The sequence below is a fragment of the Cladophialophora carrionii genome (assembly GCF_000365165.1).
Source record: "Cladophialophora carrionii CBS 160.54 unplaced genomic scaffold supercont1.4, whole genome shotgun sequence".
NCBI lineage: Eukaryota > Fungi > Ascomycota > Eurotiomycetes > Chaetothyriales > Herpotrichiellaceae > Cladophialophora > Cladophialophora carrionii.
The window spans coordinates 1,135,339-1,148,202 of record NW_008481829.1 but is presented as its reverse complement, the minus strand read 5'-3'; the positions used below and the strand labels follow the sequence as shown (position 1 = coordinate 1,148,202).

Sequence of the window (12,864 nt, the reverse complement as noted above, 5' to 3'; positions counted from 1 at the left end):
GATTTTATTTCCCTTCCTCGACAATGCGCTCCGACAGCGGCATGTCAATCGGAGACTGCGCCGTGCCGGCCGTTCTTCCTTCTCCTCGCCCAATTCCAATGCGGGGTTGAAAGAGCGATCGGTGACGGGGCATCTGTTCGGTGCAAGATGAACCGGTGTCGAGAAGTGTCAGGGGTGCGCTTGCTGGATAAGTTCTTGCAGGACTACGAGGAGTCATGGACCTTGTTCGAAGAGGAAACAAAGAGCTTGTACCTAACTGTAGACATTTGGTGTGACTCACCTCGCAGATGGACCAGTGTGTCCACTGAGATATGAGAGGGAGAGGTTTCCTGCGAAGGTGAACTCGGAAAAAGAAGAAGCGAAACCTGACCTCCCTTCATTCAAATCTTATCACTTGTCCTCATTCACGGTGCATAATTCCCGCACACTCTGATTCTTGAACAGCGTTAGAGCGACATTGCATAGAGTCTTCTTACACCTGCGCATGCGTTCCTTCGGCTAGCCAAAGCACAACTTAACTGTGTCAGCAAGTGAGAGTGAAGTGATCGAGCAATCGCCGTCTCCGACCCAACGGCGAGTCATTTGTCAGGGACAGCGAGCCACGAGGCCGAACCTTGCGCCTTATGCATGACATCCCCTACCTGATGAACTGACTGAGATGGCTCTGCTCTGGCAGACCAAGTCGAGCGCGATGTCCTCTGCACCTGGGATTCAGTTAAGAACGCGTCGGTCATTTTGGCGCACTTTGTTTTTGGTCAGTCTCATCGCCACTTCAGGCTTCCTGATTCTTCGCTCTCTGAGCCAACTTCATGCTGGCTTTTGTAGAGGCCCTACTGTCTTAGCAAGCAGTGGACTGTGCTCTTCAATCTTCCAAGCTGGATGGAATCTGTTGTACCACCTGGGCGGAAACGGACCTTGGATAAGGAGAATCGATGGCCGGTACTACTACGATGCACCTCTACCCAAGAAATGCTCCATTGATCAAGTTCATATGGTAAGCATGACGGCCGGCAGATAGACGGTTCACTTGCTCCGGTACTAACTTTTGCAGTTATCGCGGCATGCTGAACGATATCCAACACGGAATGCTGGTATCAGTAAGTCCAGTCGCCCAGTAATGTCTTGCCGAAGCTAACCAGCCGGACTAGGACATCTCAATCTGCTCGAGCGACTCCATGCCCCAGACGTAGTCCTCACGGGGTCATTGTCGTTTGCCAACAACTGGACCTACTTTACAGACGCCTCCAATCCTGCATTCGAGAACCTCACAGCGGTTGGTCCCTATGCGGGGACAAAGCAAGCCTCGAACACAGGTCGAGCCATGCGGCGGCGATACGGCCACCTAGCCTCCAAGAGACGCCCGACAAAGTTCTGGTCTTGCGGATCGCTGCGGGACGTCGAGACAGCAGAATGTTTTGCCGATGGGTTTTTTGGCTCGGAATGGAAAACTGATGGCTCGGCAGTGCTTGAGGTGATCCCGGAGACCGTGGATCGAGGCGCGAATACGCTGACACCAGGAGACACCTGTCACAAGTATGTTACGGACAGTCGAGAAGGCCACGACAAGGGATACATCAAGCTCGCAGAGTGGCAAGCCACGTTTAGTAAACCCATTTCAGAGCGGCTCGCGAAGGATGCGGTCGGCGTGCCTCTCAGTCCTTTGGACATATACGGCATGATGGAAATGTGCGGCTTCGAGACCCTTGCGAGGGGAAGCAGCCCCTGGTGCGACGTCTTCTCCAGGCAGGAATGGCTCGAATTTGAATACGCCCGAGATCTGCTGCATTACTATCGAGCTGGGCCCGGGAACGGATTCGGAGCCTTGATGGGCTGGTTGTGGCTGAACGCAACGCAAAGCCTCATGTCGGATCACTCCGCAAAGGACGTGTATTTCAGTTTCGTCCACGACGGCGACATCATCCCGGTACTGGCCACCTTGGGAATCTTCAGCGAACTTCCGGGGCTAGAAGAGCTGCCGACCGACCGCGTGATGCATGAGCGGAAATGGAGGACAAGCGATGTGGTACCAATGGGAGGACGATTGGTCTTTGAAAGAATCACCTGTGATAGTGAGGCCGAAGCACACGAGAAACGGCATGCAGTGCGACTCTTTATCAACGATGCGCTCATTGACCTGACCAGCATTCCCCATGCTGTCCGATCCACCGATATCGAAGGCGCCATCTCGATGGATAGTTTTCAGACCTTTCTGTCCGTCAGAGGTGCCGCGCTTGGAGATTTCCATCAGATCTGTGGTTTGACTGAGAACGCGCCAAACAGGATCGAATTCCTCCACCAATAGAGAAAGTATTCTAGAGGATTAGACATGAGGAGCATCATGCAGACGCATAAAGAAATTGTCCCACAGGGGTGGATTGTGATGCTATAATAATAGCCCAGCTTGCTGCCCCCTGAATATCGCTTCATGCATGCAATGCTCGACTGGCCGAGGCTGAGACAGCAATGAATGTTTCAGGAAACAGCCAAAGCGAGGTCGACAGTCAAGAGGGTCTCCAATTCTCAGAAATTCCAGAGCTGATCTGAGAACATCTCACCGCAAGGGGGCCATTTCATCGATACAAAGCCGCCGTGTCCTGTCCTGTCCAGTCCTTCTTTCCAGATTGCCATATCGCACCTTCTGTCAATTGTCATTCTTGCCGTCGCTGTCGCTTTTCAGTTCCTCTGAAAACACACACACAAAGACACGCACCCTCCGTGCTAGCATTGTTGACCTGTGTCTCCAACTCTTCAACTCTCACTCACCACTGTGACGCGGCTCCCCAGGCTGAGCAGCTGAAGTCGACCAACTCTTACCGTTCTTTGACATTGCTCGGCATCCCTGACCTTTGTCCCTCGCTACGAAAACGCAAGCGAGAGCCAAATTCGAGCACGAGCTGCTCAATAAGTTTTTCTCGAGAAAGAGCCATCCCTTTTCAGCAACGGCGAGAATGGCCGACGTCCAAACCCCGACGGAAGCCAGTCTCCTGTCCACCTCGAACCCAGCTACCGAGTATACCAGGGCAGAGTCGGAGTCACAGTCGCAGTCGAAAGAAGCAGGCGCGCGAGTCACCTCGACGGAAACTCTGGCTCCCACAACCGGCACAGGTACACCTGCGCCTACAACTGCGGTGAATGGTGACAAGGGCAGCCAGCCAGCCACGCTCACGAATGGTACACACGCTCACGCGCCAGAACCCACCACGTCGATAGCTACAGCGGTCCCAACCACCCCAGCCACAACCACATCGACATCGACCTCAGCACCCCCGCCCCTGACGGACGAACCCAAGCAGAACGGCAAGGCCGTTTTTAGCGATGAGAACGACCCGCCGTTGTTCTCGGCTTCATTGATCTCGGAGGAAGTAGCGGCACGGTTGCCAGAAGGGTATACCATCAGACCACTGCGACGGAGTGATTACTATGGCGGTACGGCTCTCTTACTTTGCGCACACCATCGACTGTCGACTCGAGGATGACACGATTTGTGCGCTCATTGCTTACACGTGTACTTACTTTCCTTCCTCGCAGGCTTCCTTCCCACGCTCCGTGTCCTTACCACGGTCGGCGAACCCACGCTCGCGGAATTCAATGCCCGCTACGACTTCATCTCCTCCCGCAACGATACGTACTACATCCTCGTGATCTGCGACGAGACCGCCACGGTGGTCGGCACGGGCGCCGTGATCGTCGAGCGCAAATTCATCCATAACATGGGACTGGTGGGCCATATTGAAGACATCGCCGTGGCGAAGAACCAACAGGGCAAGAAGCTGGGGTTGCGCATCATTCAGGCGTTGGATGCCGTGGCGGAGAAGGTGGGCTGCTATAAGAGTATTCTCGACTGTAGCGAGGCGAACGAGGGATTCTATGTGAAATGTGGGTTCAAGAGGGCGGGCTTGGAAATGGCGCATTATTACGAGCCTGGGCCGAAGAGCAGTTACGAGAGGTCGTGAAGGGTGGAGGCGGAGTGGTGCAGAATACGCAGTCCACAGACCAAGGGCAGTCAATTGAATGCTCGGTGCGGCGTGGTGCAGTCCGAAAGGACGTTCTGCCGACTCGGGAAGAAGGTTCAAGAGGCGTTTATGGATCAGGCGCAGGTCGCGTCCGTCGAGAAACGTGCAGAATGCTTAGAAGGGCAGGAATATTGGCTGTAACATAAGCATAGACTATTTACAGTGTGTACGCGTGGGAGAGGGCAACTGGACCAAGAGCCTGGCGACCGTGTCCCTGGATTACACCGCATAGATAGAATGGGATGGCACAGGACAGTGGTTGAGATAGAGACTACCAGGTGATGGACGACGGAGTTGGGCAATGATGAGGACAACAGTCAGAGCAATGTTCGACACTCATATATCTACCTACCTAGCTAGGACCAAGCACGCGCGGATGGCGTGTCGATCGAGCTGTCTTGAATTCCTCGAAACTAGTCCCTCTTCATGGAGGTCTGGGGCGCGCTTGAACGGTATTTGGCGAGATGAAGCTGGAAGTCTGTCTATATGGAGGAATATATGTGAAACGCCACCCACTCATTGACTGACATGAGAACCACCTCTCCAGGGAGGCCGGGAGTTACTCGAGCAGAAGGAGTCAAGACAACACAGTGGACAACTTGCGGCGCTGGTTGTGTTTGGGGGGGGGGGGGGGTTGTAGGACTATATATATACACAAAAATGGTGGTTGCCGACGGACACAAGCAGAGCGGACGGGCTCGACCATGGCAGGGATATGTATGAAGCAGGGCCGCCTCGGTCGCGAGAAAGGAGCAGCACGCGGCTGGCGTGGTAATTGTGATAAAAACATTATTTTGAGTTGATGAGAACAATTGGAGAGGGAGTACAGTACCTTGTATGGTCGCTACATCTTAGGTCCTGTAATTAAGCTTCGAATTTTTGGTCAGAATGCTAGGTACATTTTGCGGACGGAGAGTGGACTCAAAAACATCAAGAAGGTCTCATGGGTTCCACAACCTCTTCGTTCTTTCCAGCTTAGTCAAAGGAGGACCACCACCTCTTCGTTCACTCCAGCTCAGTCAAGTGGTGGCCCGTCCGGACAGGGATGTGGTTGATGTGCTGGCAGGATATGCTGTCTCTCCATGCCATGTCTTACTCCTGTCTCGAGAGAAGCAGGGCAAGCCTCGTCGCCTCGCTGATCGCGAGTTGAGGTATACCTCCTCACAGAGCGGGTTGTAGCCGTTCATCCAGCCGCCACCTGCCAAGGTATGAAGGCCTAAAGGGTTGTCATGGAGAGAAACGACATCAAGGGATTTTGACCAGGTGGTGTGTTCTTGGGGTCAACAAAATGCCAGAACCGCTGCCCCGCGAGCAATTAAAGCTTTGTGTGTGGGTGTGTGTGGGTGTGTGTGGGTGTGTGTGGGTGTGTGTGGGTGTGTGTGTTGACTGCCTTGCTTGCCTACCTATGAGCGCATTGAGATGATACTGAAAGCGCGATCCTCCCACCATAAGGTTGTTCAATCTGACGTCCACAGGTCACTGGAACTTAAGGGATAGGAGACATGTGCCAGCTTATCTTGTACCTACCTAATGCCCTCCTCTTCGATGATACGCTTTGTTGAGATGATTCCGTGACGTGCGCGAGCTGGAGCAGGACTGCGGCCTTGTCAGGTTCATTAGCCTTTCAGTGAACTTACCGCGCAGCACAATCCGATACCAGAGATCACCACGATATCGTGCCATCACCATCGTCCTGGAGTCTCGTGACGCGCAGCACGACATAGCAACAGTACGTCTTGTCTCGAGGGCTTGTTTTCCGATAGGCGCCATCACGCTCGTTCTAGAACAACGCAGTGGGCTAACCTTCCTTTTGGTCTCTTGATTTGATCTCGCCTCACATCGTAGCGCCATCCTGCTTTGGCCACTGGGCCCTTCAAGCACAGCCACATTGACCCGCGTACGATATCCGGCTCAACAGTGCCAGTACCAGTCCACAGTTGCGTGGTGACAGTGGTGTAAAAGGGCGTGAGGGGATCTGGGAGGCTCGCGACAGGCAGAAGCCCCTCCCCGATCCATGATACCCACGCACTTCTTTGTCCTCAGCCATACTCGTAGATTCGATGCGAAGGGTGTCTCGCCACAGCGTGCCACATGCCTATAAAGCCGAAGTCTGACCGATTGGCAGCACCAGCAGTGTCGACTAAGTCACGTGGCAGGCAGCAGCTCAGTTGCTGGCGATTCATGGAGACCTTGGGACTTTTCCACTGTTCGAATTCACCACAGATCCGGCCAGACTAAGGAGCAAAAACTGGCCTCTCGAGGGAGACTTGCGAGTCAAAGGCAAGACACTCTGCAGATCTTGACAAGGTCGCTTGCAAAGCGGCGTGCACTGTCTTTGATCCTCCCCCGTCCATCTAGCTCGTGGGAAACTGCTCTCGGGCAGGCTGAAGCCCTTGAGTAATCGAATCCGACTTGGCTTGTGTTCTGATACTGCACTGTGCAGTTAAAGCTGGATGTAATCGTCGCAGTTAACCCTCATTCTCACATGAGAACGGCCTGGTGGGGTGGTATCACCAGCCAGGGTTCCCGGAGACCGGATCAGCGTCTTGAAGACCTTGGACATGACCTGGACTCGAGATTGGATGGCCGTATTAGGTTGAACTGAAACTGGATGCTGGTTGCTATCTCGTCCCGTGCCACCCATCTCCGATCAAGGACAGACGGCCGCTACGTCGACCGAGTGGTATCCTTTTGTGACAGAAACAGTTGCCGTAAGAGCAAAGGTGGGCTTGGTGGCATTGTACGGAGTGCTGGTAGATCCGAGTCCCGCTCGCCGTGCAGCATGGACGACAACACCAAGCAGGCATCGCTGGCCTGCGATGTCACATCTCTCAGTTTTGACCGAGCGCTCTGTGGGAGTTTCGTGCGGATGACAAATTCGGGAGGCCCGTTGGCCTGGGTTGTTCACTCAGACACAGCGAGCCGACCTTGTGCACCATGCACAACTCGGGCGAGGAGGTGTAAGGCAGCGACAAAGACCCCAAATGACGCCCGAGGTGTGCTTCGCAATTTCTGTTTCTGGGTCATCCTGATCGTCGGAAGGAAAATCAAAGCTTCTGCCTGTTGGTGGCCAAGCTCGGCCGTACTCTTATCCAAGGGTGCATCGGAAAATGAAGGAAAGTCTGATCGCGATTCGGAGCCAGGGAACCAGGGAACCAGGCCGAGACACGCGCCAACGCAAGATGACATTCCCCAAGAATGGGTCGCCGGTTCAATCCCCCACCCTTCTTCGCAGGCAAAGCCAGCGTTCAGCCGCCCCAAAATCAGCCCCAGTCCACGTCGTCGGCGCCTGTTCACTAACTGGCGGTGACTGATGATCTGAAGCTGAATTTCGGTGTGAATGCTGAGTGGACTCAAATGTAGCGCCCGAGGTTGCCAGACGGTGCCGCGGCCCTGGTCGCGCTGGCATGATCCTTTGCGATTTGGCAAGTCCGACTCTCGGAATGGCGGCGGACAAGGTGCGCCGGGAAAGGGCCTGAAGAAGGAAAGGTGGCGGGCAGCCCAGCTCTCATTCGCCGCCCGACTGAATCTGGTTTGAGTCACACGTCGCGATGTCGCCTCTGGCGACCTTCGCAGCTTTTCCTCACCCGTCGGTCAGTGTGCCGACCTTGCACCCTCACACAGACGAGGGCGTGGAGACCTCTTGCACCACTCCATCACGGCAACATGGCCTTCCCACGGTGGCCAATTGGACTGTTGGTGATTCACCACCAAGCCAGCTCCTGAGTGGTGCAATCGGAGTGTGCAATGCGCTGATTAGGTGTGCTGAGGTAGTCATCGCTTTGCTTCTTCGTGTTCCATTATCTGAATTGTGCACATGCCGAGACATGCTTCAAGGACAGTCTCTCGCATATCTTCGCATAACAGCGTACACTTCAAAGTTGGGTTGCATATGGCACCCGTGCTGCTTCCCAGGTTGCGAGATAGATGAAGCAGCGTCCAAGCGACAAGGAACGCAGATGTATTCCGTTATAGCACAAATCAGACGGCATGACTAACAGAAATCTGATCTAATCCGCGAATTGGCAGAATACTCGACGGACTCATTGGCCACTTGATGCCTGGTCCGTTACGAGTAGTTGCACAAACCTTGGAAAAACGGCCTCCAGTGCGGACAGTCGGGGCTGAGAGGTATATGAGGCAGCAGTGCCGCAGTGCCGCCTGGAATACGGAGCAGATAGGTCACTCTCATCATCTGTGCACGCCACACCAAATTGGTATGAATGGTCAATTAGAACTGCAAGCTACAGTAGAGGCAGCGTGCACTTGACACAGTACAAAGATGTTGGAAATCTCAAGACAGCCGTACTCGTAACTCGAAGCATCAAGTGAATTTCGCCCCCTGACCCGAATAGTTGTGCGTAGAGATGTGCCTGAGAGGAGTGGGAAGGGCACCTCAGGTAGAGCAATGAGCCACCTAAGTGACTTAGGGGATTGGTGATGGGGGGTTGGTTTTGAGTCATCGGCTGATGGCCTGGAGTCGCCCGGGAGCCTGTCTCCAGCGAGCCACCACAGCCCAGTCATCAGTGTGTGGCGACATGGCTGAGCCCTTATAACCTACCAGCGCCTGCACCAGACTGAGGTGCTCCCACCACGGACACCAAAATGAAGCCATCCTCGAGTTGCAGCACGGGCTGCTCCCTATTTTCCACGAAGATCTAGTCGACTGCATTCACGTTCTGTATACCAGCAGGTCCTCTTCTGTCGAATTTCTGTCGTTGCTGTAAGCCTCCCATCCAAAGCCTCCTGGTCGGGTAGCGATTTCGCCACGCAAAGAGACCCATGACTGGACGATGAAAGAAAAAACACAAACAAACAAACAACTGACTCACTTGGCCATGGCTGCCTACAGACACTGTACCTTTAATTTTCATCAGTATTCGCCACGGCTATCCGAAAGAGAGACTCGTACTTGCTTGCGGGATACACAGAGGCAAAGGCTGCTCTCGGTCCGCCACTGCCAGCCGACCTACAACACCTGCGATCGCGAGACTCGCATTCACTCCTTGCCAGCACAACGACTTCACTATAATTCTTGATATCAGGGCGGTCGCGAATCCTGTCACTCCTCTCAACAACACCCGAACGACCCGTTGCCAGTCGACTAGGTGGATGTGATTGCCACCTAACGGCTTTGATCCTTACTCTCCTCTCACAACACAGTCATCGAACAGACTCCCAGCCATGAGTCCTTGGTTGTCATACATGCCCAAAGAAGAAACATCTGCCCGTCGAAGCCCACCGCCAGAGTCACCAGCTGTTTTGGTAAAGCCAGATCAGGATTGCCTTGAATCACATGAGCATTTGTACCTCGATATCACCGCGCGAGTGTAGGCTTCGGCATAACTCTCGTCGAGACATCGACCCCTGCTCACGTTGTTCAGTCTTCTTGTTTCACGAAACAGCTTCTGGTGCTCTGACTAGCGGTGGGTTTGACACTCATCCCCTCAGTAAGGGCTCTTGCAACGTGCACATGGATCATCATACTTATACCTGTGGGACAGATTTCCTCCACCTCCTCCCTCCTTTTCCACCACCTCCACAACAAATAGGCGACGCGTTGAAGGGTGTTTTGTTTCAAGACTAGAACACTGCTCACATCGCCTCTATAAGATGGGACTTGAGGGGGTTGTTGCCCTCTCAGATTCCCTTGCGCCACACAATGTCCAGGACTCAATACCTGCCTGGCTCTCCAACCAGCAGATATATGATCCAGTATATCGGCCTACGAATCCTCTCAGCTGCAAGCGAGATGTCGACTCAGATAATCTTCAAGGGCCCTGGATCCCTAATCTAGGAAGATCCAAGCAAGACACCGATCAAAGCAGCATTGCTTCAGTTGACGACGACGTCAGTGTAAGCGACTCTGCGCATGGATCTTATTCTTCCGAGGCCTCATCTCAGACATCATGGACGTCCACAACGGCGTCCAGTGACACCTTCATGGATGAGGACGGCAAAGAGCAGCTGCCAAATCTGACCAAAACCCACTCTCATCCGGCGCTAGAATGCCAGGAGCAGATACCTGGAGGAATACAAAACAACGAGCAGTCTGCCCTCGGAGCCGGTCGTGGAAATTGTCCGATCGACAATGCATTTCGAGGCCTTACCGGCGGCGTCTCCAAGTTTTGCCGACGAGCCTGCCCTGGCCGACCACAACAGCCACCTCAGACGAGTTCGAAGCCCTGGTTGTCAGAGGCCAGCTTAGAAACCACTGCGCAACACTGCCGTACTCGAAGATCAGCATGCTCATTAACCAGATCATGCCCTCCGAAGCTCAAGCGGGACACGGACGTGACGGAGCAATTTGTAGCGTTGCTCATCATTTTTGCGAAGAGACTCATTACCGCGATCTGGCCCTCCTCAGACTGCCCACCCATGAACACAGATTGCTTCGGTGCCGGCGTATTGCCTCTTGAGACTTTCATCCGGGAGACTCTTCGTCGCTCCAAGACCAGCTTCTCGACTTTACAAGTTGCCTTGTATTACCTGATTCTCTTAAAGGCCAGGATGCCTCAAGGCCAAGTTGCGTCACGGTGCAGAGGCGACACAGCGGAACGAACTCAGTGTCGTGCCATGCAGTGCGGGCGCCGAATGTTTCTGTCGGCTCTTATGCTGGCGTCCAAGTACCTGCAAGATCGAAACTATTCGGCTCGCGCCTGGAGCAAAATTTCCGGCTTGCGGAGCAACGAAATCAACGAGAACGAGCGGGAGTATCTTGCAACGATCAACTACGACCTCCACGTGCCCAAAGACACATTCGAAAACTGGAGCAAGATCGTCTTGGTCTTGAGCAAGCTGTCCACTGAGCGCCCCTGTTTCACACCTGGGCTTTTTGATGCTCATTTTGGCCCTCCTGGGGCCGGCCTCAATACCACGTCACTCGCCGCCATGGTCTCACAAGTAGATTTGGACGAGAGTCTTCAATTTGATCAGCAGATATTTACGAGCCAGTGGTGGACGGGGATACTTCAAAAACTGGATCCTAGCATCGTCAAGGAATCACCACTCGTGGATCGCTTCCTCCGCGCCAATCTACCCAGTAACAAGCTGCATATCATTGCATCTCTGCCACATTTGAGCAAGGAAGTCAACAGGCCGTTGGATTACTCCTCAAGCTCGAACTCTGCTACGCCCGGAGAGGATTTGAACTTTGGAGACCTGAACAATGCACGCAATCCCCAAGCGTCCGGCGTTCACGGCTCACATACTCCCCAGACTCCTGTGCCGATGAGTCCAGCCAGTGGTCTTCCATTACCGAGTCGGCCACAGCTTGGAAATCTGCCAACTCCACAAACCACACCTCGTCTGCAATACCAGTTTACTGGCGAGAAAACCTGTTCGAGACCGTCGCTTCGTCTAGCTGCATCGATGGATGCCATGCGTAGCAGCCTGCGGAAGGAGTGCTTCCGCAAGGCAAGTCTGGAACGATGTCCGCCCCCTCATCCACAAGATGTTGTTCTGCCATCTCTGAAGCACCTGATGCGTTCTGCAGAGACGATTCAGGAATTGCCGAGTAGAACTACAACTCCCTTAACATCCTCACCGGCGTCGGTGTCATCAGATTCGACGTGCTCCACCTCCCGCTCTCGGTCGTCTTCGATCTCATCCGTCTCCTCGTGGTCTTCATCCGGTCCGATCATGCCACACGTTCAGAGAAGGACCCCCTGTGGATTTGGTTCCACGCTGTCTCGAGTTTGCTCGCTGCCTGACAGATCCTACAAGCCACTTTCGACAGACCGTCCCATGCCAAATCGGGACTTCGGGGCCGAGGCGTGCTCTGTATCAACGAGCGATCAGACCCCGGCCTCGATGCTTAGTGACGAAGATCCCGTCGACGTTCTTCCCTGTCGGTCTCCCGGCGCTACTCCGACAAGTTCTGAAGTTGCTGCTATACATGGTCTGATGTCGCTGTCAACACAGTCCGAGACCTCCAGTCAAAGTGTCACACCAACTCCCCAGCACCTTTCTGAGCATGCCGTGACCCCGACTTCACAGCTCAATGGACGGTCGAAACATCACAAGAGAAAACATTCCAAGACGGAGCCAACCCTCCAGGCCCAAGTAAGAAGCTTGGTCTGGGATGGCTCGTGGTCCGTCAACAGCGATGTCGTTGAAGATCATCTACTACCCAGTTATGGCGCAGTCCATCGGCAATTGCAAGCCCCAACGTCGCTCCGGAGGGAATCCAGAGTGCCAGTGCTGACCCCAATGAACAACAAACGTCTTTGCTCCCTACAACACACGCCGTCAGCTCTTCAATTGCCGGAACAACTCGAAAGCAACCTTCTGATGTGTCGTTGAAGAGTACGAATCAACACAAGGTTCTGGGATCACATTCGATGCTGAACATGAGAGTTGAGCCTGGTCGTCTTACTGGGCTCTTCCACCATTCCGTTCGTTTCCTTCCCGATTGCTGCTCACGTGTTCTCTATCGTACGGTAGGGAGTACAGCGCTGCGGGGAGGAAGAACGGAATTGTTGCAGCTGCATCCCGAGGAACTGACCTATCCAATTCAATCCCACCCAAATCTAAAGGCATGATCGTAACCTGTTTCCAACACACACAAACAGGCTGAGCCATGTGACAAATCAGGACCCTCAGCGTTCCCAGCCTGAGACAGCATCCGTCTCATATCTATCCCGCTCTCGTGGATATCAGCAACAGATTAAAGGCTTCAGGACTCCTGTTCTGGTCCCTACCTGCAGTGGCGATAGTGTCGATGCCACAAAATCCTGCACCACTTGATACCCGCTCGCATAATGCCGTGACTTCTCGATGGTGCAGAGGAGCAGTCGAGCAACCAATACTCGTAGCGTCCATAATGTGCTTCATATAGCTGGCCAATCCA

At 53.9% G+C, this 12,864-nt stretch overlaps 3 protein-coding genes across 3 annotated transcripts; all 3 read left to right on the top strand.

Moving 5' to 3' along the window:
• Window positions 1-991: 991 nt before the first annotated feature.
• On the top strand, window positions 992-2,302 carry G647_05089 (uncharacterized protein; the record flags this gene model as incomplete). The annotated part of the gene is made up of 3 exons (XM_008729422.1): window positions 992-994; window positions 1,052-1,097; window positions 1,149-2,302. 3 exons carry the CDS (start codon window positions 992-994, stop codon window positions 2,300-2,302), a joined length of 1,203 nt encoding a protein of 400 aa, XP_008727644.1.
• A 646-nt stretch (window positions 2,303-2,948) lies between these two features.
• On the top strand, window positions 2,949-3,953 carry G647_05088 (uncharacterized protein; the record flags this gene model as incomplete). Its single annotated transcript, XM_008729421.1, has 2 exons — window positions 2,949-3,426; window positions 3,529-3,953. 2 exons carry the CDS (start codon window positions 2,949-2,951, stop codon window positions 3,951-3,953), a joined length of 903 nt encoding a protein of 300 aa, XP_008727643.1.
• A 5,673-nt stretch (window positions 3,954-9,626) lies between these two features.
• On the top strand, window positions 9,627-12,317 carry G647_05087 (uncharacterized protein; the record flags this gene model as incomplete). Its single annotated transcript, XM_008729420.1, has 1 exon — window positions 9,627-12,317. One exon carries the CDS (start codon window positions 9,627-9,629, stop codon window positions 12,315-12,317), a length of 2,691 nt encoding a protein of 896 aa, XP_008727642.1.
• Window positions 12,318-12,864: the final 547 nt, after the last annotated feature.